Genomic DNA, 24,738 nt, shown 5'->3' on the forward strand with positions numbered 1-24,738 from the left:
GACCAAGTTTACAGAGCGAGGCTTGAGTTCCCTCTTGGAGAGTGGGTCACAGAGCCACTCATAAAGCAGTGGTTATCTTCATAATATCTGCCGCAATTGCACCAGTGGGCACATCTTGCCTAGAAGTTCCCAGGGTTTATAGTTGAGCACAATTGTTTATGACTTTCTCCCTCAGAAGCTTCCATAGTACCTTCTGGAACTATGATAGATAGCTTCCAGCTCAGCTCCAGCTTGATTTCTCCATGACCTGTGACCTTTTGGTTTTCCTTTTCTTTCTTTCTTTCTTTCTTTCTTTCTTTCTTTCTTTTTTTGTGGTGCGGGAGGGGGGCGTACTGAGAAAGGGTTTCTCTCTGTAACAAGTCATGGATGTCCTGAACTCCTTTTGCAGACCAGGCTAGCCTTGAACTTACAGAGATCTGACTGCCCCTGCTTCCAGAGCGCTAAGATTAAAGGCATGATCTGCCATGCCTGGCCTAATTTAAAAATAGATTTATCTTTTTGATGTAAACATTTTTATACTATTTATTTATTTTGTATATGTATGTACAGGAGGGTGAGCACATACCACAGCACGCAGGTAAAAGTGAGAAGGCCACTTTCGGGATTTGGTTGTTTCTTTCTACCATGTGGGCCCCAGGGCTTGAACTCAGGTTGCCAGGCTTTATAGCAAGTACTGAATCATCTCACTATCCCTCATCATCTTTTTTTACACAAAAATCTATGTCAAAGTTGTTTTGTATATGAGAAAATAACTCACTTAACATACATAATTTAATAGGGTTTTAATATATTCATGAGGCTATAAAAACATCACAAGTAACATATCTACATAAATTTCTTCACCTGAAGAATAATTCTCATACCTTTTTCCTTAGCCTCCAGAAATTAAAAATGTCTTTTGTGGGACGCACCTGTAAACACCAGGGCCAGCAGAAGAATAACCTGTGAAAGGGAAGAAGGAGATCTGGTTCAGTTCAACTTAGTGGGTGCTGGTTCAAAATTTTGGAGTCTGACAACAGATAGTTTATTTCAGCCATATTTGAGCACAGCACAATCTTGGGGGAGGTATGACTCAGTTCTGTGTGTACAACAAAGCTTAAGACATGTTTACACTGAAACTCCTTACAAAGTACATATGGCTTCTTCCATAATATGGGTTCTTTTGACTCAGAAACAATGCTCATGATAAGGGTATGGGGGGATGACTGAAATAAACATAATGTCTGTGGGTGTCAGAATTGACCTAGCTCTAAGATAGCGTAGAAGCCACTTGGGATGATGTAAAGCACAGTGACATCTCTTAGAAGGGTGGGTTTTATGGCCTAGAAGTAATGCTCAAGGTTTTAGGGGTAAAGTGTCTAGGATAAGTAAAACATAAATTCTGTGAGATGCAAGCAAGTGTGGCTCATCAGACAGCAAAAGATCACCGGGTTATAAAATTGCATCCACTTCCAGCAGCCTGGGCGGAAAACAGGTAAACATCTCCTTCCTTTGAAGAGAAAAGTCTGTGTGTTTAACCATCCTGGTTTGCCTAGTGCTTATCTGTGTGTACAAGACCTTCATACCCTCTACAGAATTTTATTTCTATGAAATTTTTAGTCATATGAAAGGAATTACATAACACATGGCCTTTTGCAATATAAATGGAGTACAATACACAGCCTTTTCACTTGGCATGATTTCAAGGTTCATCCCACTTTTAAATAAAATATTGTATTGCACAGATAAGTTCGGGTTTTGGTTCATTCAATTGATGATGAACATCTGGTCTTTTCCCACATCTCTGAGTATTAGGAAAAGTGCCCCATGAATATTTATGAACAGATTTTATGGGGAAATGTTTTAAACTCTCTTGACTACATATCGAAGAGAACAATGCTGGTCTATTTGATAAATCTGTTGTAAGAAGCAGTTCTTACCAATATAGACAATATGCAGAAAGTGAGAACTTGGAACACTAAACCCTAAATGGATGTCTCTATCAACTCCCTCCTCTCAGGGCTCAGGGAACCTTGTGGAAGAGGAGGCAGAAGGGATGTAAGCGTGAGATGTGATAGAGGACACCAAGGAAACACGATACTATACATCAATATAAGTAAAGCTCATATGAACTCAGAGCAACTGAAGCAGTATGCACAGGGCCAGCATGGGTCTGCACCAGGTCCTCTGTACTCGTATTATAGCTTCCAATTTAGTGTTTTTATGGGATTCTTGAGCATGCCATCAAGTGAGTCTTTGATTCTTACGCCTTCTTTTTGGCTTCTTCCCTTCCATTAGCTTGTTTTGTCCAACTTCAATGTGATGATTTTCTTATTTTATTTTATTTTGTTTTTTTTCTAAGTGTCTGATTTGACATAAGGTCCCACTCCATGAGATGAAACCCATACTCATCACTGCTTGGATGACCAAGAACCACAGTCTAGATAGCCCAGAGGTCTAGGGTAAAACCAAATAACACTGTTCTAAAAATTAACAATAAAATTAACCTTAATGATATTCTTCTATACTCATAGATTGGTCCTGCAACAGCTGGGAACAATAGAGAGACCCACAGCCAGAAATTACTCAGAGAATTAAAACTGGAGCACTCAGCTTTAGTTGAGAAATCTCCAAATCCCTCTCCTCAGAGCTCAGGCAACCCTGTGGGGAAAAAAAGGATGCAGAAGGAATGTTGAAGCCACATGGGATGAAGGACACCAGGGTTACAAGGTCCACTAAATCAAATGAATAAAGCTCATATGAACTCACAGAGATGGGAGCAGCATGCATCAGGCCTGCATGGATCTGTACCAGGTCCTCTGCATGTGTATTACATCTTTCAGTTTCTTACTTTTATGAGACTCCAGGATATGTGAATGAGTGGGTCTCTGATTCTTGTGCCTTATCTTGGGACTCTTTTATTTTTGTGTTGGTTTGCCTTGTCTAACCTCAATGTGATGGATTTTGTTTTATTTCATTATATTTTGTGTTATGTTTTGTGGTTAAAAATGGTAAATAATAATACAGAGACTCAATTTATTTTAAAAATGGATAAATGGTAAGTGAAGACTTTCGTGGGACATCCTACTGGGACTCTAGGTGAGAGAAGCATGGGAGAATGACAAAGTAGAAGGATCCAGAGGGACCTAGAAACCTACAAGTAGAACATTATGATGGGCAGATCTGGGCCCAGGGGTCCTGCTCAAACTATGGCACCAGCCAAGGACAATACATGCAGTAAACTTCGAACCCTTAGCTAGATCTAGCCAAGGGACAGGACATTCTCCACAATTGAGTGGAGAGTGAGGACTGACTTTCACACGAACTCTGGTGCCTCATATTTGACCATGTCCCCTGGATGGGAAGGCCTGGTGGTACTCAGAGGAAGGATATCATGCTACCAAGAAGAGACTTGATGCCCTATGAGCATATACAGGGGGAGGAGGTCCCCTTCAGTCACAGTCATAGGGGAGGGGAGTAGGGGGAAAGCGGGAGGGAAGGAGGAATGGGAGGATACAACGGATGGGATAACAATTGAGATGTAATATGAATAAATTAATTAAGAGTAAAAAATGGATAAATGAATGAAAATTAGGCACTAGGGCAAAAGTTAACAGCTGTCTCTTATACCTGCTCAGAGAGGGCAAATCAGTTTTCTCCAATAGAGTGGCCCTGAGTATATCAGCCACTCTAGGACTGGCCTCATGGTCAGAGGTAGTTAGCCATCACCTAGTGGGCTCTAGTTTTCTGGGTGCTTTTATTTAGTTACAGTTTGGAGTTTGGTTTGCTTTGGCTTTGTTTTTCCATTTGGGATATAGTTTTATTTTGTTTTCTTGCTTCTGTTGTTTTGGGTTTATGCTTTTTGTTTTTAGGGGGCATTTGTTGTTGGTTTTTGTTTTTGTTTTTGTTTTAGAGGGACCTTAAAGTTGGGTGGGTAGACAAGAGGAAGAGAAGAAGATCTGGAAGGACTTGGGGGAGGAAAGGAATATGATCAAAATATATTTAAATTTAACAATTGTTTTAAATAATAGAATATAAAAGAGAGCAAAAGAAAATCAAAGTGTCAAAAAAGCAGACTAACATAATTGGCAGCATATCTGTCTCCACAGAACATAAAGCAATGATCTTACATGGCCAATATCTTAGGGCTAATCAATTTGTTAATTCTTTCCTAAACAACCTTAACACTAATGTTCTTTTTAAAAATAGCCTAGAGTTCCAAACATGAAGATTAATACAACTTCTTACTTTGTTGTTTTTAAGACAGGGTCTTACTATACAGTCTTGGCTGGCCTGGAATTTACTGTATAGGCCAGGCTGGCTTCTAACTCAGCAATCTACCTGACTCTGCCTCCTCAGTGCTGGGATTAAAGGCATGCACCACAACTTGTTTCTTACAAATAACATATTTCAACTTTGTTCCTTTAATAAGTGTTTGCTAAAAACTTACAAAGACCAAAGACAGTATCAAAATAGATAAGGAATTTATATCAGTTCTTATCTTAAAAGGATTTATAATCTAGGTGGAGCGGCTGTAGGCAGGGAGCAGCCAGATCAGGGACAGAATCTCAGCCTTGCTGCCACCACAGCCCAGAGACTTCAGAACTGGGTCTGTGTGCCACCACCCACTCCAGACACAGACTATCCAGTTATGGATAAAACTGAGCTGGTGCAGAAGGCCAAACTGGCCAAGCAGGCTGAGCGATAAGATGACACGGGGGCTGCATGAAATCTGTAACTGAGCAAGGAGCTCAGGAATCTAATGAGGAGAGAAATCCTTTCTCTGTTGCTTATAAAAATGTTGTAGGAGCCTGTAGGTCATCTTGGAGGGTCGTCTCGAGTATTGAGCAAAAGACAGAAGGTCCGGAGAAAAAGCAGCAGATGGCTAGAGAATACAGAGAGAAAATTGAGACTGAGCTAAGAGACATCTGCAATGATGTACTGTCTCTTTTGGAAAAGTTCTTGATCCCCAATGCTTCGCAAGCAAAAAGCATAGTCTTTTATTTGAAAATGAAGGGAGATCATTACCGTTACTTGGCCGAGGTTGCTGCTGCTTATAACAAGAAAGGAATTGTGGACCAGTCACCACATGCATGCCAAAAAGCATTTGAAATCAGCAAAAAGGAAACGCAACCAACACATCCCATCAGACTGGGTCTGGCCCTTCACTTCTCTATGTTCTTTTATGAGATTCTGAGCTCCCCAGAGAAAGCCCACTCTCTTGCAAAAACAGCTTTGGATGAAGCCACTGCTGAGCTTGATACATTAAGTAAAGAGTCGTACAAAGACAGCACGCTAATAATGCAGTTACTGAGAGACACTTTGACACTGTGGACATAGGATATCCAAGGAGACAAAGCAGAAGCAGAAGAAGGAGTGGAAAATTAACTGGCCTTCCAACCTTTGTCTGCCTCATTCTAAAATTTACACAGTAGAGCATTTGTCGTCCACCCTGTCCCACAAGTAGTTGTTTTTCTTTACCATTTATGATAGGTTTGTTACTTCTATCCGAACTTATGTATTTAACATGTGGTTTTTATGTTTTACTAATTAGGGGAGTAGAGCCAGTTAACTTTAGTGAGTTACTCATTTTCATCTTGGGGTGGCCAATATGGGGATGTGGAATTTTTACAGGAGTGATACGTGTTTGGCACAGTACTCTTGGTGCACTGTGGCTTCAGAAAGGCCAGTGTTAAAACTGCTTCCATATCTAAGCAAAGGTTTGTGCTAGTGGGGAATAAAAGGGATAATTGGTTCCAGGCAGCAGTGTAGTTTTTGTGGGTACTTTAACATTTGGAGCACTAGGGAGGCTGTGGTACAAACACCGCATGGATGTGCATTGGGATGTGTGTCTGCATGCACGCCCTGGACTGCAGCTCCAGAAGTGGTCCCTAGACAAAGTTGTGACCCAGTTTACTCTAATAAGGGTAGAAACGGTTCACATCCCATTATTTGTAAAGTTACCTGCTGTTTACTTTCATTCCTTTTGCTACACATTTTCTTTGTATTTAAATGTTTTAGACAATCTCAGAACAAATGTAAAAGTTCAGATGCAGTAAAAATGAATTGCTTGGTGGTCACTGTTCCATGTGTATCAAGCACAGTGGTAAACAAAAGGCCATGTATTTAACTTTTTTTTCAGTTTTGTTTTTTGCTTTTGTGATTTTTTTGATACTTGCCTAACATGCATGTGCTGTAAAAATGGCTAGCTTTGTTTTAATGTCTTATGAAATTTTCACAAACAATCCAAACATAAAAGTTCATGTAAGTGGAATAAAAGTTTTATGAATGGACTTTTCAACTACTTTTCTCTACAGTTCTGCATATACATTAGTCTAAATTTTGAGACTTCTTTAAAAGAAACTGTCTTCTTATTCCCTCGTGGCAGCTAATGGGCTTTTACTAGTTTTGAACGCAAAGTTTATCATAACAAATTCCGCTAATGGAACTACCATTCCCAACCACATCTCACATTCTACCCACTTCTTACCCTCTCAAACATTAAGCTGACCTTTTTATTTTTCGGGGGTGGGGTGCTGACTGGCACAAGGTGTAATGCTGTATTAAAATGTTGGTCTATGCATTTTCTACCTTGGGAAGCCACAGTGTTCTTAGCCATCGAGACACTGGGTAGCAGTAACCGTTAAGCTCTGTGCTTCCAAATCGCTGTTGGGTTAAGAATTTCCTGATGCTCTCCAGCCTGCCTTTATTCCAGCCCTTTATTTCTATGTCAGGGGCACAGGCTCACTTCCCTTTTACTCAGTCTTGTCACCAGCCTTTCCGACTTGGTGGCCATGTATTTAGGAAATGGCTGAATGATCCACTCACTGTCTATGGTATCCCGCTTCCTCTGCTTACATCCCACAGCCTCCCTCATCCCCTCTCCTGCAGCCCAGCTCTCCTAGGTTGAGCCTGTCTTTATCTCCCTGGAAATCCTACCCCAAATGGTCTGACAGTCTCCCTTTAAAATCCTGCTTCTTCCTCTCCTCAAATGATGGGGCTAAGTCACACCCAAAGCTCACACCCTATCAAGTATTTCCTCAGTACTCTACAGAAAACACCAAACACAAAAAAAGCCATTTTACAAGGGGTGTACCTTTTTTTTTCTTTTATAATGTAAGTTCCTCAAGAGCAGGGACAATGTTTTCTGTATGTTCTGTTGTACATAGTACACTGTAAATGATTAATAAATACTGACGATGGGAGGCATCTCAATGAGGAAGATGAGGGAATGAGGGAAAAAGGATTTATAATCTCATAATTAATGATATTTATTTCTAAATTAGTGTGTCACATTCATTCAAGTAATGTATTGAGCAATAGATCAGTGCCTCCACTTATTCTCCATCATGGTGGACTTGTGTCCTTGTTTAAAAAAAAAAAACAATCTCTCCTTGCCAGACCCTTGCTGAGGGCAACAAGAAAACTAAACTACCATAATAAGGAATGAGAAACACCCATTTTCAGGGCATCTTTCTCTCTAACTTTTTTTTTCAGACAGTCTCTCACTGAACCTGGTGCTCACTGATTGCCTAGGCTGGCAGCCAGTGAGATCTCCCAGTCTCAGGCTTCCAGCTATGGAGTTACAAGCCTTTCTTGCTTTTCTCTCTTTTTTCCACTTATTTATTTTGTGTATGTGTGAGTGCACACACACTGGCATAACACTGCACACATCACACTCATGCAGCATGTATGCAGAAATAAGAGGGCAACGTGTACAAGTTGGATCTTGCCTTCAACCATGTGAGTGTGGGTCCTGGGGTTCAAACTCAGGCTGTCAGGCTTACTGGAAAATGCCTAAACCTTTCATGTGGCTCTGGGGATCTAATCTCAGGTCTGCACACATTTGCAACAGCATTTCATCCAAAGAACCATCTCCTCAACCAAAGAAAGTTTTTCTTAGATGTGGCACATGAGGCTAGCCTACCTTACACAAAGAGACTTTTTTTTAAGTGACAAAGAGCTTATCTTAGCTCAAAGTTCCAGATTACAGTTCACTAAAACAGAGAGGTCACAAGAGCAGGAACGTAAAACAATTGGTCACATCACACCCCCAGTCAAGAAACAGAGAGCTACCTGAACATACCTAGCCATGCTAAATCCTCCCCTCCACTCACATTCCAGGATCCCAATTGGAGATGGTGCCTCCATAGTAGGGAAGCCCTTCCCACCTCATACTCACAAGCCAGCCTACACTAGGCAACCCCTCACTAAGACTCCATCTAAGGTAATTCCACATTTTGTCTAGCTGACAAATAGCACTAACCACCACTGATGGGAAAGCAGCTCCACATGGGAAACCATTAGCCATGAAAAAAGCATTTGTTCAGCAACCACAGTGGTGTTAACGTGGGGCTCTTAGCGAATGTTGCCACAGGAGGTGTCATCTTTGAAATGTGGAAGGGTGGGCCCCCACACATGCATGCACTAAATACATAAAGAAATGTAATAACTACACAGCGGGTCTTAAGGCAGGTGTGATACAGATCTACAAAATCAAGCAGTAGGCAAGCCCGGGGCCTGTTTGATGCTGATTTGGTTTTGTAGATCTGTGATTGTAACTATGAAACATCAACAACTGATATTCCTGTAGGAAAAAAAATCACATGCTGAGGCCAATCCTTTTTACAACTGAACTGGCTTTTCTCATTGCGATGGTTAAAAATTTTCCCCATGAAATGTTTTTTCCCCTCTTCCACTGGATGGAATTTCCCTTCCTTCCATTCTTGACTCTGACCTCTTCTTTCAGAGCCATGCCTAAGGTTTGCAGCATGAGGTTTCCATGGTGATTGTAAAACACTTTAGTTCTGTTTTTACCACAACAGCCCTATCTATTCCTGTTATGGAGAATCTTAGCAGACGCACAGAGATTGTTGTGAGGAGTTACAGCTACTTCTTTAGAAATTTGGACTAGGGCCTTCCACCCGTCCCACTCTGACCAAGAGAACAAAATCTGGCCTCATGGATATATCTAGCTGTAGAACAGGGTACCTACTTTCTAATGACACCTTTTTGCTTTAAAAGAGGAGGTAGATATTGATGGATAGCTTTTTCTACAAAGAGACATTTTTAAAACCTTTCTTTAAGACTTAACAACATAGCAGAGAACCATGCCCATAGTCCCAGCACTCGGGAGGCAGAGGCAGGCTGATCTCTGTGAGTTCAAAGGCAGCCTGGTCTACAAATCGAGTCCAGGACAGCCAAGGCTACACAGAGGAACCCTGTCTCAAGAAAAAAAAAAGACCTAACAACTATGAGATTCCATCTTACACCTGGCAGAATGGCTAAAATCAAACACTCAAGTGACAACAAATGCTGGTGAGGATGTGGAGAAAGAGAAACCCTCCTCTATTGCTGGTGGGAGAGCAAACTTGTACAACCACTTTGGAAAGCAATTTGGTGCTTTCTCAGATAATTGGAAATAGTGCTACCTCAAGACCCAGCTACACCACTCCTGGGCATATAGCCAAAAGATGCTCCACCATTCAACAAGGACATTTGCTCAACTATGTTCATAGCAGCTATATTCATAATAGCCAGAATCTGGAAACAACCCAGATATCCCTCAATTGAAGAATGGATAAAGAAACTGTAGTACACAGACACAGTGGAATACTACTGAGCTATTAAAAACAAGGAAATCCTGAACTGTGCAGGCAAATGGATGTAACTAGACAAGATCATCCTGAGTGAGGTAACCCAGACTCAGAAAGACATGCATGTTGTATACTCACTTTAAATGGATATTAGTCACATAATACAGGATAGCCACACTACAATACACAGACCTAAAGATGTTAAATAACAAGGAGGAAGGACCCTATGGAAAATGCTTAATTCTCATTCAGAAGGGCAAATAGAATAGACACCGGAAGTGGTTGAAGAGAAGGAACAGGATGGGAGCCTACCATAGAGGTCCTCTGAAAGACTCCACCCAGCTGGTGGTCAAAGCAAATGCTAACACTCACAGTCAAACTTCGGGGCGGAGCGCAGGGAGTCTTATGGAATAGCTGAAGGATAGACAGACCAGGAGGGGACAGGAGCTCCACAAGGAGACCAACCGAGCCAACAAATCTGGGCTGGGGTGGGAGTGGGGCTGCAGAGACTGAAGTACCAACCAAGGACCATGCATGGTGAAGACATAGACGCCCTTGCCCCTGCTCAGATGTAGTCAACATGCAGCACAGTCTCTCCTTCTGGGTCACATAATATGGGCAGTAGGAGCTATCTCTGACATGAACTCTGGTGCCCACTCATTAATCACTTCCCCCTGGCCTAGCCCAGCCACAGAGGAAGAGGATGCAGGCAATCTTAATGAGACTTTATAGGCTGGGGGTCAGAGGATAGGGGAGGACACCCCCTTTTTCTGAGGACTAGGAGAGTGGGGAGGGGGCAATAAAAAGAAATCGAATGGGCAGCATCAATGACTGCCAGTGAGCACATGAGCTCACCACCAAATGCCTCCTCTACATCCTACCCAAACAATAAAGGAACAAATGGTGGGGAGTCACATAGGCCAGAGCCTTGTGTCTGCTTTCTCCCTGACAACCTGTAAGGAAGGACTCCTCCAAGAACCTCTTCTATTCATAGCAGTGTAGACATTCAATCTCCTTGCTTTCTAAGGAATAAATCCAATGCTCCCTTCTGGTCCCTGGCCTCTTCACCTTTGCCCTTTTGCATTAATTTTGCTGGGGGACTTTCCCAAGGGAAGAAACTAAGGCCACAAACTGCTTTCTGAGATTCAGTTATTAAACGCCATCTTGGTGGTTAGAGGTTTCTAACTGATCCCTGATGACAGAAAACAACCACAGCTTGGTGAGCAGACCTTCCCAAAAGTGAAAAGGAACTGAACAAAAATGGTAAACCAAGCCAGGTGTGATGGGAGCATATCTGTGATCTAAGCTCTCAGGAGATAGAGACAAGATCAGGAGATGAAGGCCAGCCTTGGCTACATGGCAAGTGTCAAGGCCAGCTGGGCTAAATGAGATTTTGTGCCATAATCATGGGTCACACTAGACAACCAAGTACCAAGGACAACAGCTCAGTCATCTCAAGTGACCCATAGACACATCTTTACATTGCATGGCAAGTCAGGTTGGATTCCCTTGGGATTCCAAAGGAAGATCTTTGTGGGCTTTTGTTTATTTTGTTTGTTTGTTTTCTTTTTCTTTTTTCTTTCTTTTTCTTTTTCTTTTTTTTTTCTTTCTCTCTTTTTTTCTTCTTCTTCTTTTTTTTTTTTTTTTTTTTTTTTTTTTTTTTTTGTGGCTGGAGAGATAGCTATGAGTTCTGGGAACCAAGCTCTTATATTTTTGGTTGTGAGCCTAGCCTTTAACAACTGAGCCATCTCTCCAGTCCATTTATTTTGGTTTTTTATCCTTCTTTAAATGAAGCTAGGTGGACCCTTAGGGTTAGCTAGATTGATTTTTTTTTTCTTGTGCATATTGCAAAGAGAACAAGTCTGTGATAAATGCTCAACTCTCTGTTAATATGAATATAAATAGTGAAATCAAACTCAGAGGATTATATTTTAGGATATGAGTCAGGCCTTCTAATCAACAGGACCTATGCTCATACAAACTCAAAGAAACTGATGCAGCACTCACAGGGTCTGCAGGAGTCTGCGCCAGTTAGAGTCCTAGAGCTGAAAGGAGAAGTGGACACATGCCCTATCCCTAACCCAGAAGCAATCTATAATTGACAAGCACTTGCGAATGAACATTTAGTTTTCTTCCAGGTCTCACTGGGAGGCAGGCACGGCAATCTACTCTTAAGTGTAGGCTGCATGCCTAGTCATAGATCAATGGCCAAAAAGAAAACAAACTCAATAGAATCTTTGAATGTTCCTTGTATTATAATGTTGTGCCAAGGCTACTCTTTAATATTATTTTTTAGTTTTATTTTATATCTAAACTCTCTCTCTTTTTACCCTATAGGTCCTTGGGTATGTATTATGATTTCTAGCTTAGTGTTTTTATGGAGTTCTTGAGTGTTAGAAAGCGTGGGTCTCTGAATTTCTGTTTCTTGTGCCCTTCCTTGGGCTCATTTCCTCCTGTTTGTTTCTTTTGTCCTATTCTGTCTGATATGTTTGGTTTTGCTTTACCTTATAGTATTTTATTTCATTATTATTCCTTAGAAGCCTCTTTGTTTTTTAATGAGATGAGAAATAGAAAGAGGGTGGATTCAGATAGCAGGAGAGATAGGGACGGAGTAGAAGGAGAGAAACCACCATCAGTGTATATTATGTTAGCGGAAAATCTATTTTCAATAAAAGGGATGAAAGAAACAGTCTTTGTTTTTTGGGTTGTGAAACTTAATAGAAAAATGGGGGACAGACTTTAAGTTGGGCATACTAAGGGAAGATAATACAGAAGGAGAAGGAGGGAGAGAGAGGGAGGGAGGGAGGACGGGAGGGAGGGAGGGAGGATGGATTAATACCAACAAGGATGCTCCAAGCCAGGCATGGTGGTACACATCTTTAACCCCAGCATTTGGGAGTCAGAGGTTGGTAGATTGCTGTGAGTTCGAGGCCAGCCTGGTCTAAAAGGTGAGTCCAACTAGTCCAAAAGGCATGTCCCATGAAAGTCTTCACTTACCAGGAGATTGGGATAGATGTGAGGACATCCTATTGGGGCTCTAGGTGAGAGAAATGTAGGAGATGGGGAAATAGAAGGATCCTGAGGGTCCTAGAAACCTACAAGAAGAACATCATGACAGGTGGATCTGGGCCTGCGGGGGGATGGGCATTCTCCACATTTATGTGGAGAGCAGGGACTGACTCTGACATGAACTCTGGTGCCCCATATTTGACTACTTCCCCTTGGTGGGGAGCCCTGGTGGCACTCAGAGAAAGAATAAGCATGCTACCAAGATGAAACTTAATAGCCTATGACCATATAGTGGGGGAGCAGGTCCCCCTCGGTCATAGACTAAGGGGAGGGGGGATAGGGTGATAGCGGGAAGAAGGGAGGAACGGGAGGATACAAGTGATGGGATAACAATTTAGTTGTAATCTGAATAAATTAATTAAATTATAAATAAATAAATAAATAAATAAGGTGAGTCCAGTACAACCAAGGCTACACAGAGAGACTCTGTCTCGAAATACAAAAAGAACAACAACAATAATAATAATAACAACAACAACAACAACAATATCAATAATAAGGATGCTCCAAGTAGCCATAGAGAACCACATTATTTTTATATTTACCTAAAATTACATATATGTATTATTTAAATATATTATTATGAATTATGCCACCTGAGATGATAATGCCTCTCCCAAGATCCATACACTACGTAACAAAACCCATGAGAAACCTCCTTTTGAGTTTTAGTCAAGGAAGACCAAGATATTCCCAAAATAATATAGGCTATCGGTTGAGTCCCAGAAGTTGAAGGTAAGTCCCTATTACTGAAGATACCCAACATTCTGGATACAGGACTCAGGAGAATTAGGCTGGATCTGACACCAAAGGCCCGAGGACTAACTTTAAGGTACTGAAAGATTTTATGCAAGCTGTTAAGAAAGGAAAGCTATCAACAGTCCTACCTAGATGTGACACCCATAAACTACAACAATGTCTGGCATGGCAAGATATCCATAAAGGTGTAATAATGGCATGTCTATCTTAATAGTAGCAAGTAGCTCTCTAATTGTATTCAAGGCCCACCCAATCAACAGAAGAAAAATCATGCCTGATATTGGAAACCTAGCCCATCCCCAATTTTTGCCTCTGCCTTATGAGTCCTGGAATTCAAGGTATGTGCTACCACACCCAGCTAAGGCAGGCTCTCTCAAGCCTGGGAGATGGGTTAGTGGGTAAGAGGTCTGAAACATTACTTAGCAAGTAATTACACTTGCTACCAAACCTGACGACCTGAGTTTGATTCCTGGATCCCACACAGTATAAGGGGAAAAACTAGCTCTAGAAAGTTGATAGCCACAAGGATGCCACGATACATATGTGTACATGCACTCAAAAATGCATTTTCACTCTAAGTAAGTAAATAAATTTAGTTCAATTACATTTTTAAGATAGGGTCTCACTAGCTAGCTAATGCTGTTCCAGTATATACTATCCTCAAACTTACAGAAATTCTCCACTCTACATGCTAAGTGCTGGGATTACAGATGTGTGACACCATGGCCAATTTTTAATTTTTTTTGAGACTATTATATGTGAGTAGTATAGTCACGGCACTTCCCCCCCCCCACCTCTCCTTCTCCTGTGTTCCACCCACTCACTCCTCAAATTCATGGCCTTTTAGTCTCTAATTGTAATTATCCTCCCCCTCCCTCCATCCTTCCCTCTTCCTCCTTCTTCCCTTTTCTCTTGCTCTCTCTGTCTCTGCCAAGATATGTTCCTCAGGTGTAAAGGTTGTACGGTAGATGCATCACCTGGACCTGGGTATCCTATAGTCAGTATTTACTGCATTTTGAACTGTTATGGCTTTCATTAATAGTTCCCAACTGCAGCAAAGAGAAACTTCTTTATTAGCATGGCATGAGAGCTACATTTTTCTGTGGATACATTCCTAAGTATTGTAAATGCAGTCAGAAACCATACTGGTTTAGTGAAATAGCAGCAGTGGGTCCTTGTTACTTATTTTTATTATAAAACTGTGTCTCTCAAATTCTCTCTTAACCCAAACATCACACAAATGATTGACACTCTCTTATATTATTTAAATAAGCCTCACAACACAAGAACTGAGCAGTTATTATTCTGTTCTAAACACTCTAAGCTAATTTGGTTTTCTCCCAGCATACATCTCAGCCATAATTGCATTTTGTAGCTTTCTTGCTCCAGCTCCTCTCTCCTGATGTTTCCTTGGCTGAATCTCCTACTTTTTCCTCTCTCCTCCTCCTCCACTGGCTGGCAGGAAGTCCCGCCCTATTCACTCCCCCAATCAGTGATTGGCTGTAAACTGATATACTGGCATACCAGGGGACAATTAGGGAGCAATGTTTCCAGGAAATTTTCAGAACAAGAAATGGGAACAGACATGGGGGGACCCAGAAATCACCATTTGAATTACACAATAACCTTATGCCTACATCCCCCATTTTAGTCTAATAAAAGAATCTTTCTCTTACCATAAGCTATATGTAATAATAACAATTATGAAAATTATTAGGTAAGATTTACATTTGTATATTTTGCACCCTTGGGTAAAGTATTTTACTCTCGGTCAAATTCTACCATCCTAAACAGTTTATCTGTGAGACTATAACTATCTAGTCTTCAACCCCATCAGACAACTTAAGAAGGAATAAATATTACCTAAATATGTATAAAGTACAAACAAGAAGCTTCCAAAAGTATAAAAATGACAGAGATATTTGGCTGCCCACACAGTTTTTCAAAAGTTCTCCATAATGTTTTAGCATCAGCTTCACTCTTCTGGCTCAGAATATTTGACAGACTTTTCTGTGAAGCAGGATTTATAAAGGACGTGCTTGTCTTGTCCTTGCAAAACTCAGCACTTGAATCCCCTGCATCCAGTTTGTCCAGTTTTAAATAGTATTTTGTCTGTAATTGATACAAGAACATTTTCTCACTCAATAGCTAGCTTGCCACATATGAAGCTTTTGATGCTCTTTGAAGTAGAACGGGGTTGTTGCCAAGAACAGACCTGTCTCATTGTCAAAAAAAGATTTAAATTAATGAAACCTTTAAATGGCATATTCTATAGCTCTCTAAGGTTTTTGAAGACCATCTATCCATTTGTCTTATCTGAATTGTTTGTTTCTAGCTATTTTTATCTATCAATCTAGAAACATAGTTTTGTAACTAACTAAACTAGTATCTCACATGACCAAGAGTTTGTCTAACTGCTAATATGCATTTAATTACCCTAAACAGTAGTAACAGTTTTCAAAAGGACTAGAATTTAACATTGCAGTTCTAAGAATTACATAAATCCAATACCTTAGCATGTTGTAACCGAATATAATCTTAATCTATATCAATACACAAAAATTTGTACCAATGTAAGATTTTTGGCTTACTAATGATCTTTAGCCTAAAAGTAGATTCAATAATCTACCCTTTATTTATTATTTCTATAACCAACCCCTTTAAAACAATAACAAACATCTATCACCCATAGAATGACCAAAAAACACCAATCCTCTCTCGGGAATGGAGCATAGTTTCTTAAATTGTTTTTTGCTGATTTGGGACATAGTTGTTCTTTTTGGAGGGCCCAAGAAAATTGGGATATTGTCCAGTCTTAAGAAAGTTAGCTGTAATATTTTCTGTCTAGTCTCTGAATACTGAAAAAGTTCACAGCTTAACTGAAGTCCTGACTGGAACAGTCTGTGCTGTTGTTCGATCTAGCTAGCCATTTTGAAATTGTCCCAGATGCAGATTTTTGAGGAAACAGTTATTGAGGCCATCTGTGAGGTAGGATCACCTGGGCTACTTGTCTATTTTGGTATCTGGTCCTCTTGCTCTGAAAAATATTAACTTGCAAAAGTATATTTGTATATTTATATGTATATGGATTGTGCACTGAGCACAATTCAGTCAAAGATGATTTCCTATAAAATATTTTATATATGCCATTTAAAAGAATGGCATGATAAATCCTGAGGATTTTGTAGCCAAAGATTTGTTGGCTGAAGTCCCGGCAGGAGACATTTTCATGTTTCAGGCAGTCTCAGAGCTGTTCCTGTGTGGAGGAATCAGCAAATTATGTTACTTGTTCTGTTTGGTCTTGATTTCTTTCTTTTTTAAAAAATATATTTTATTGATTTATTCATATTATATCTCAGTTGTTATCCCCTCCCTTGTATCCTCCCATTCTCCACTGTGGAGAATGTCCTTTCCTTCTGTCTGCAGCCAAGATCTTCAGGAGGTCTCCCCTGTAAAATCTGATTCCCATTAGTTTGGCTAGAATACAGAGTTTTTCTTCTCCTATAGAAATATATGCATAACCCCTTTCTGGTGGGGGTTGGTCTGGTGCTATGCATTCTGATGCTAATTACTGGCTCCCAAGATCTACTTGCTGCTCAGAAAAGCAGTCTCACATACACCTGCCCTTGTGTAAAACTTGCTCTATCTATTTAAAATTGATTGGTTAATTTTTTAAAAAGGCCTACACCTGGGCAGGGTAGAAATGAGGTAGACATGGTTGAAGGTTTGCAGGCTTTGGAGAGAAAATGATCTTGGGTAGAAGAGAGGGACTGGAGGTGGAAGAGGAAGAAGGAACAAATTTGCCATGAGGTAGGAAAGAACCATGTGGGCCAGGAGGAGGAACTCTGAAGTTCTGCATGGAAAGACGTAGCTCAGATAAACAACATAAAAAGGTATGTTGTGGTTATGGATGGGAGAAAGCCTAGATAGAAATGATTAAAGCAGATGGCTTGGGATGGGGGCTGGGAGATAATAGAAGGTAGTTTAAGGGGTTAATATCTGCCCAGCCCAAGGTTAAAATAAGGCTTATTCTAAAATATAACAGGTGTCCGTGTTTTTATTGGCTCACAGTGGGTTAGATGATACTACTGAAATAATAATTTTTATAATAAACATTTAGATTTCTTTTTATATTTACTACTAGACCGTCTCCAGCATAATGTATTTCCTGTCTTCCATTTTGGAATTAGGATCTTTATATGCTGATCTATTCAGCAGTCCTTACTAAAATCCAGTGTATCTTAACAGGTGTGGTACTTGTCTCATTTAAAAATTTTAAAATCAACAAATCATTATTTAATCTATTTTGAGGAGATATTAATATTCCCCTTCTCTTTTATGACCACCTTTATACAATCATCGTTAAATCTACTCATAATTGTTTGACCTATAGGATTATAAGTTATACCTGTATCAGGTTTCCTGTCATAATCTCTAAAAAAATTGTTGTATCCCAATGGATATACATGCTGAAGCACCATCAGGCCCAACTGGCAAAGGCATCTCCAAGACAGTCATTATCTCTAACACATGTGTAACCTTAGACTCATAATCTCCATAATTTAAGGCAAAAGCCCATTGGAATTATGAATATGGTACAATACTCTACTTCTCCTAACTCTGCAAACTGGAGTACAGAAGCCTCTCTATGACCTTATTCCAAGGCAATACCAAACAGGATCTGCATTTCTCCTTTAGCATACAGATCTTCATCTAGTCATTGAATCTTGACAATACACACACAATTCCAGGCTGACCATGTTGGCCTATTGCCAAAGCCTTTCTAGCCAGCATCTCAATGGGCTGCCGTTCTGCAATTTCTTCAAGCCTTTCTGGACTTCTCTCATCTGGAACTACCTTTTTGGGTATTATGGTAAGTTCCAGATTGGATTTCTCTGAAGGTTGTCTATTTTGATTCAAAGAGTCCTCCAACCTCTGTCCTATGGCCTTCAATTTAGCATCTAATTTCTTGATCTCTTCTTTTTCCAAGTCTCTCTTATTCTGATAACTCCCAACGAGGATATACAAAGCTGTAATCATTACTGGAAAAAAGTTGTTTTTATACTAAAAGAAACAAACTCAAATGGTATTCAGAAGCACTGGATCATTTGTCTCCCTCTATTTTCAACATAGAAAACAATCTTTAATCTCAAAACCTCTCCCTAAGGACTTTAATTTCTTAGACCCAGCTTCCCTTCTAGACCTTATCAGTTCAGATGATGTCTGAAGCTTCTCAGTCTGTCTCTGGCTCCTGCTTCCACGATAAGCTTTTTTTTCCTGTCTGCCTCACTGAATCCTGACCCCTCCTCAACTCTGGGAAGTTATTGGGGCCACAAGAGCCCCTTCTCGAAGGGATTTAGATTCCTGCCTCAGGCAATGGCCACTTTTTTTTTTTAAGCAAAAGCTCAAAGAACTGCCTTTGTTGGGGCTGTATCAGTTTTTCTTTCCTGCAGCTGACTGGAGGCCTTGCTGTTCTGTGGGGGGTCTGTCTGATCAGGAAGCACAGAGCTCCTGCAGTAGGAACTGCTGAGGTTGCTTGGTTAATGAAGGGAACTAAGAAACTGCTCTGTAGTTTTACTTTCTATGTAAGGTTGTCTCCAGTTGTTACACCAAAATGTTAGTTATTTTTATAAAAACGTGTTTGTTTCTCAATTTCTCTCTTAACCTGGCTATCACACTAATAATTATTTAAATAAGCTTCACAGCACAAGAACTGAGCAATTATTACTCTATTGTTATATTTTTGGTTGTGAGCCTAGCCTTTAATGGCTGAGCCATCTCTCCAGCCCTATTACTCTATTGTTAACCCTCTAAGCTGAGTTGGCTTCCTCCCAGCGCACATCCCACACATACTTACACTCCGTAGCTTTACTGTGCCAGCTTCTTCTCCTGGTGTTTCTTAGCCTTCTCCCGTGCCCGAATCCCCTACTTCCTGTTCTAATTCCTCCTCCCCTGGCTGGCAGGAAGTCCAGCCCCATTATCTCTCCTGCTCAGCGATTGGCTGTAAGCTGCTTTATTGGCATACAAGGGAACAATTGGAGAGCAGTGTTTTCACAACATTGAAACTGGAGATTGTCAGAAGAATTGCAAACAGATATACGGAGTAAAGAAATCACCATTTGACTTACACAATAACCTTATGCCTATAGGTCCTCTTATAGGATCCAAGGCCTCACCAATAATAGATTGTGGGCTGGGTTTATAGTAACAGAAATTTATTTCCTCCGGGTGTGGTGGCACACGCCTTTAATCCCAGCACTCAGGAGGCAGAGACAGGCAGATTCCTGTGAGTTCCAGGCCAGCCTGGTCTAAAAAGTGAGTCAGTGAGTCTAGGACAACCAAGGCTACACAGAGAAACCTTGTCTCGAAAAAAAAAAAGTATTTCCTCTTGATGAGTAAGCTTAAGTCCAATTAGATGGCTTTTGGGTAACGTCTGGCTTGTCTTTTGCCTCAAGTTGTTAAGTTAATCAGGCAGCGCCTTCTAGTTTAGAACTCCGTGATAGAGCTCTGATTTACTTATAGAAATTAATCTTACTTGAGAATAAAATAAAGTAATAGAAAGTCAAAGCTGTCTGAATTAAATATTGTCTCTGCTAAATCATCCAGTTGTTTGCTACGGTTGGCAAGCTTGACTATGTTTTAAAATATAAATGTTTCATCTTAATAAAGGACAGGGTAAAATTGGTTTGCTGTGTGCTGACTCGTAGTTAGCAAACCTCTTTGTTATTCAACCACAATTTTTTTATTATTTATTTATTTATTTTGGTTTTTCCAGACAGAGTTTCTCTGTGTAGCCTTGGCTGTCCTGGACTCTCTGTGTAGACCAGGCTGGCCTCGAACTCACAAAGATCCACCTGCCTCTGCTTGCCGAGTGCTGGGATTAAAGACGTGCACCACCACGCCCTGCCTAAACCACAAATTTACAAAGACCAGAGATTGAAAAAAGAAATGCTTGGGAGACTGAAGCAGATGTGTAAGTTCCAGGCCACCTTGCATTACACAGGAAAATCCTGTCTCCAAAAGAAAAAGAATCATACTATATTGAAATCTGACCGAAGTCATATATGATGCCAATAGTGATTTCCTAGCTTTGACTACAGTCACATGAGATGTTAAAATTGACAATAGTTACGTAAATAATTAACTCCGTTTACATTCTTTTTGCAACCCTTATCTAAACAAATAGTTATTTCAAAATTACACACACACAATATGTTCTGCAAGATAGTGGTTGGCCTCCAACAGCTGGCTGTATGCTCCCTCCATCAGCTGCACAGTGTGTATAGTCATCCACCACAGGATTTTCAAATATTCATTTATTATTTTTATTTTATGTATAAGTGCCTATAAGTATGTATGAGCACGAGATCCTCTGGAATTGAGGTTATATAGGTGGTTGTGAGCTATCTTATATGTGTGGTCAGAAGCAAACCCAGGTCCTCTGCAAGAACAGCAAGTACTCTTAACCACAATTAGCCATCTTTTTTTTTTTTTTGCTCCCCTCTGCAAACACACCCCACACTTTTTTTTATGAAAAGGAAGAATCTTTCTAGAAACAGAGGTGTATCCACAATGGGAGCAAATGAAAAGCTCTGTGAGGTTTGATGCTTCCTGCCAAAAGTGACTGGATTCTAAAGTATATTTACAGACAAGGCCTTTTGAGGAATGTGGCTGTCTGGGAATTGTTCACAGCTGGCCAGATGGTTTCCCCCCTCATCTTCCACCTGCTCCTTTTATAAAGCTCATCTGCTACTCCATTAATATGGGGGATAAATGTTGCCAACTTAATTCACAAACAGGGGGCTCTCTATTAGCACATATCGGTAGCCTATAATGGCTGGAATACCATGCAGACTTAGTGATTCTCAGCAGCAATGTCCTTGTACCAAAGCACTATAATGGGGACTCTAGATAACGATATGATGTGATGCAGGTTATAATCCCTATAAATTAGTTTGGTGGGTATCTTGTTCCATGGGGTATTTTATGTTAGATGATCTTTCTGTTCTTACATCCTTGTAAATAATAAAATAGTTACATTCTGTTATTTTCTCTGTCTGTTTCCTGAAATATAATCTCAGCCTTCCTTGATGTTATTCTGTTTTGTTTTGTTAGCAAAGCTGATGATCCAACCAAGGGCCTCAAACACAATAAATAGGTACTCCACCACGAAGCAGCATAATAATACAGATCATCCTGATATTTAAAAGAGGTTCAAAGCCACTTCATTAAGGTTTATTGCTTTGAAAGCTCCATTACTGGACTTACTCAGATGACTCAGTAAACACTTTGAATGAAAAAGTAAATATATTAGACTAAAGAATCAATTTCTTCTTCTCAATCTATCAAAAACACTCTTTGCCCATAAGATATAAGTAGAAGAAAAATAATATGAAGATATTTTGAGCAGAGGTTCTGGGAAAACATAACTAGCTAATATTTTGTATCACTCACTGTAAGATACAAGAAGTACATGTTTACAGAGGAAAGCAATAAGAACTGATTAATTATAAATATCAATAAGACACTTGTTATAAGTTGCAATAGATCACATTTGTTAGCTTTTTGTCACTATGAAAAAGTATCTGGCATAGACAACGTTTTTTTAAGGAAGGGGACTGGACTGATGGCTCAGTTGTTAAGGACCTGGGTTTGAATTCCCAGCACCCACGTGGAAGCTCACACTTATCTGTAACTCCAGTTCCAGGAACTCTGACACCAGCACCAGACACATCCAAGGTGCACAGACACACATGGAGACAAAACAGTCACAACCATAAAATCAAAGCATATAAATAAATGAGGAAGAAAGGAAAGGCTTGTTTTGGCTGAATCGTTTCAGAGGTTTCAGCCTCTGGTCAGCTGACGCTATTGCTATGAGCACGTGGGAAACTTGGTACCATGACTATAGGAGCAGGTGGCTGAGGGAGCTGCTCAGCTCATTTACAGCTGAAAGAGAGCTGGCAAATGGGATGGGGAGAAGGGGAGGGAGGGAGGGAGAGAAAGGAAGTAACTGGAGACAATGTCTGTTTTTCAAGAGCCTAATAACCTCAATGGCTTCTTAGTGTTAGGCCGCTCATCTCACTTCCTACTGTCTCCCAAATGACACCGTCATATTACAAATTTATGGAGGTATCAATTCATTGATTAATTAGATCAGAATCCTTAGGATGCAGTCACTCCCTCCAAAAGTGGATTGGCTGACAGCTAAGCCTTTGATACATGAGCTTCCAGAGGACATTTCAAATTCAAACTAGAACATAGAAGCAGAAGAAAAATAGATGACTGGAAGGAGACGAACTCTACCTTGGAGTGTGCTATTGAAGGGAAATACCATTGATAAGATGACATCTGAGTTGAGACCTAAAAGAGAAAAGAACCAGCCCACAAAGACTGAAAGGTAAGTGCTTTGTCTCTGGGAAGGGAAAGTAAGATATGTTAGAGAAAGTAGAAATTAGTGAACTTGGTTCCCACTGAAGGAGAAAAAAAAATAGTTCAAGATTTCATAGAGTAATTGAACAGGGGTCACAGGATACAGCTGCCTGTCAATCCTATGGAAAGTTATATTTTGTTCCAAGCACAGCGGGAGTCTAGCTTTAAGCCAGGGAGTAACATGATCTTACACTTTAATATTACTTTTTTTTTTAAAAAAAATTACTTTTGTTGCTATTTAGAATGAGGCTGTAGAGAGGCTCAAGACTGAAACAGGAAAGCCCATTTGAAGCTGCTGCAGCAGGCCATACCTGGTTCAGCAAAGTGCCAATGGATAATGGTAAAAGTGGGAAGATTATAATTATACCAAGAAAGTAATAAATTTTTCTGTGAATTAGATGTACTGGGTGAAAGAAGGAAATTATCAGAGCTAGGGAGATGGCTGAGTTAATACAAGTGCTTGTTGGCTGTGTAAGCATGAAGACAAGATTTTAGAATGTCACATTCATGGGAAAAGCCAGGTATGCCTGTGTACTTCGGTAACCCCAGGACTATTGGTGATGAAGACCAGATGATTTCTGGGGCTTGATGGTCACCAGCCTCGATCCAGGTTCAATTAGAGATCCTGTCACAAGGGAAAAAGGCAGAGAGAGACAAGGTGACAGGGCAGGCTCCCAGTGGTGGTTTCCATAGGAGGATGCACAGGTATGCATACTTACACAGATGTGTATATAACACACACAGAGGAAGGAATGATAACTGATATACCTCCCTATTTAGACTTGTGTGATAAGGTCAACAGGTTGTTACAACAAAAGGATTTTTTTGTTTTTCAAGACAGGGCTTTTCTGTGTAGCCCTGGCTATCCAGGAACTCACTCTGTAGTTCTCGAACTCACAGGGATCTTCCTCTTAAGTGCTGGAATTAAAGGTATGTACGACCATGCCTGGCACTACAAAAGCTTTTTTTAAATATCATGATCTTGATTATCAAACTTTAAAAATGTATTTACTTTTATTTGTATTGGTATTTGACATACATGTAAGTCTATGTACCATGTGCCTGCAGTGCCTGAGGAGGCCAGACGAGGGCATCAGAGCGTCTGGACCTGGATATACAAATGGTTGTGAGCCACTAGTGGATGCTGGGAATTGAACCAGAGTCGTCTGCAAAAGCAGCCAATGCTCTTAACTGCTAAGCTGTACCTCCAGCCGCCATCCCCATCACAATCAATTAAAATAAAGGTTTGTATCCGTGATTTTCAAACCTTGATGTACATTAGACTTCTTTTTAGACTTTTACTTTTATTAAGACACAGATCTCTGCCTGTGCCCTAATCCTACTGAATCTAATTAGAAGGACATAGAGCACTAGCATCTGTCTTTATGGCAAATCCTGAGGGGTGCTAATGTCATTTGGGGCTCACTGTTTGTGGCGCCCGCACCGCTGCGGTACCGAGTTGAGGGTGAGGGACTGCAGATTTAACTCATACACACACACACACACACACACACACACACACACAGCTGGTCCCTCATGCTAAGAGAGCAGCAGCTGCAGCAGCATCCGCGGCAGCAGTTTATTCTTCTTTCTCCCAGAGTTCCAAAGAGCGTTCTTATAGGCAGCAAAACAGGAAATCCCTCAAGAGGTGATTGCACACAGGAGGACAAGGAAGGGAGGGCCACGTTCTCAGAGCAGTAAACATGACTAGCTAACCAAGATAAACACAGACATGGAAGCTGCTAGAAACAGGACATGAAACAGCAAGACAGGCAGGCAGCCCAGTAGGGCCTGGTTCCTACAACTGTTGAAGGAGAAAAACTTGAGATAAACAGACACTGAAATATGTTTCAAGAATAAATAGCCAGCCAGTAAAATGGTGCGCTCCTGTAATCCTATCACT

At 40.5% G+C, this 24,738-nt stretch overlaps 2 protein-coding genes across 2 annotated transcripts in view; one reads left to right on the top strand and one right to left on the bottom strand.

Annotated features, from left to right (window-relative positions):
- The window catches only part of LOC311601508 (uncharacterized protein), a 231,228-nt gene extending 211,904 nt beyond the window's left edge, over window positions 1–19,324 (bottom strand). Inside the window, exons 1-2 of the mRNA XM_084789002.1 lie at window positions 19,261–19,324; window positions 912–942 (exon numbers count right to left, since the gene is read on the bottom strand). The gene's annotated coding sequence lies outside the window, so the exon portion shown is untranslated. The remainder of the gene's footprint in view (window positions 1–911; window positions 943–19,260) is intronic.
- Window positions 4,534–5,484, top strand: LOC311601828 (14-3-3 protein zeta/delta-like). The gene is given in 3 exon segments (XM_084789550.1): window positions 4,534–4,684; window positions 4,688–4,691; window positions 4,694–5,484. Coding segments are annotated over 3 exon segments (684 nt in total). The 5' UTR covers window positions 4,534–4,630; the 3' UTR covers window positions 5,320–5,484.
- Window positions 19,325–24,738: the final 5,414 nt, after the last annotated feature.

This window comes from Acomys minous (genome assembly GCF_964271855.1).
Source record: "Acomys minous genome assembly, chromosome: 7".
Classification (NCBI taxonomy): domain Eukaryota; kingdom Metazoa; phylum Chordata; class Mammalia; order Rodentia; family Muridae; genus Acomys; species Acomys minous.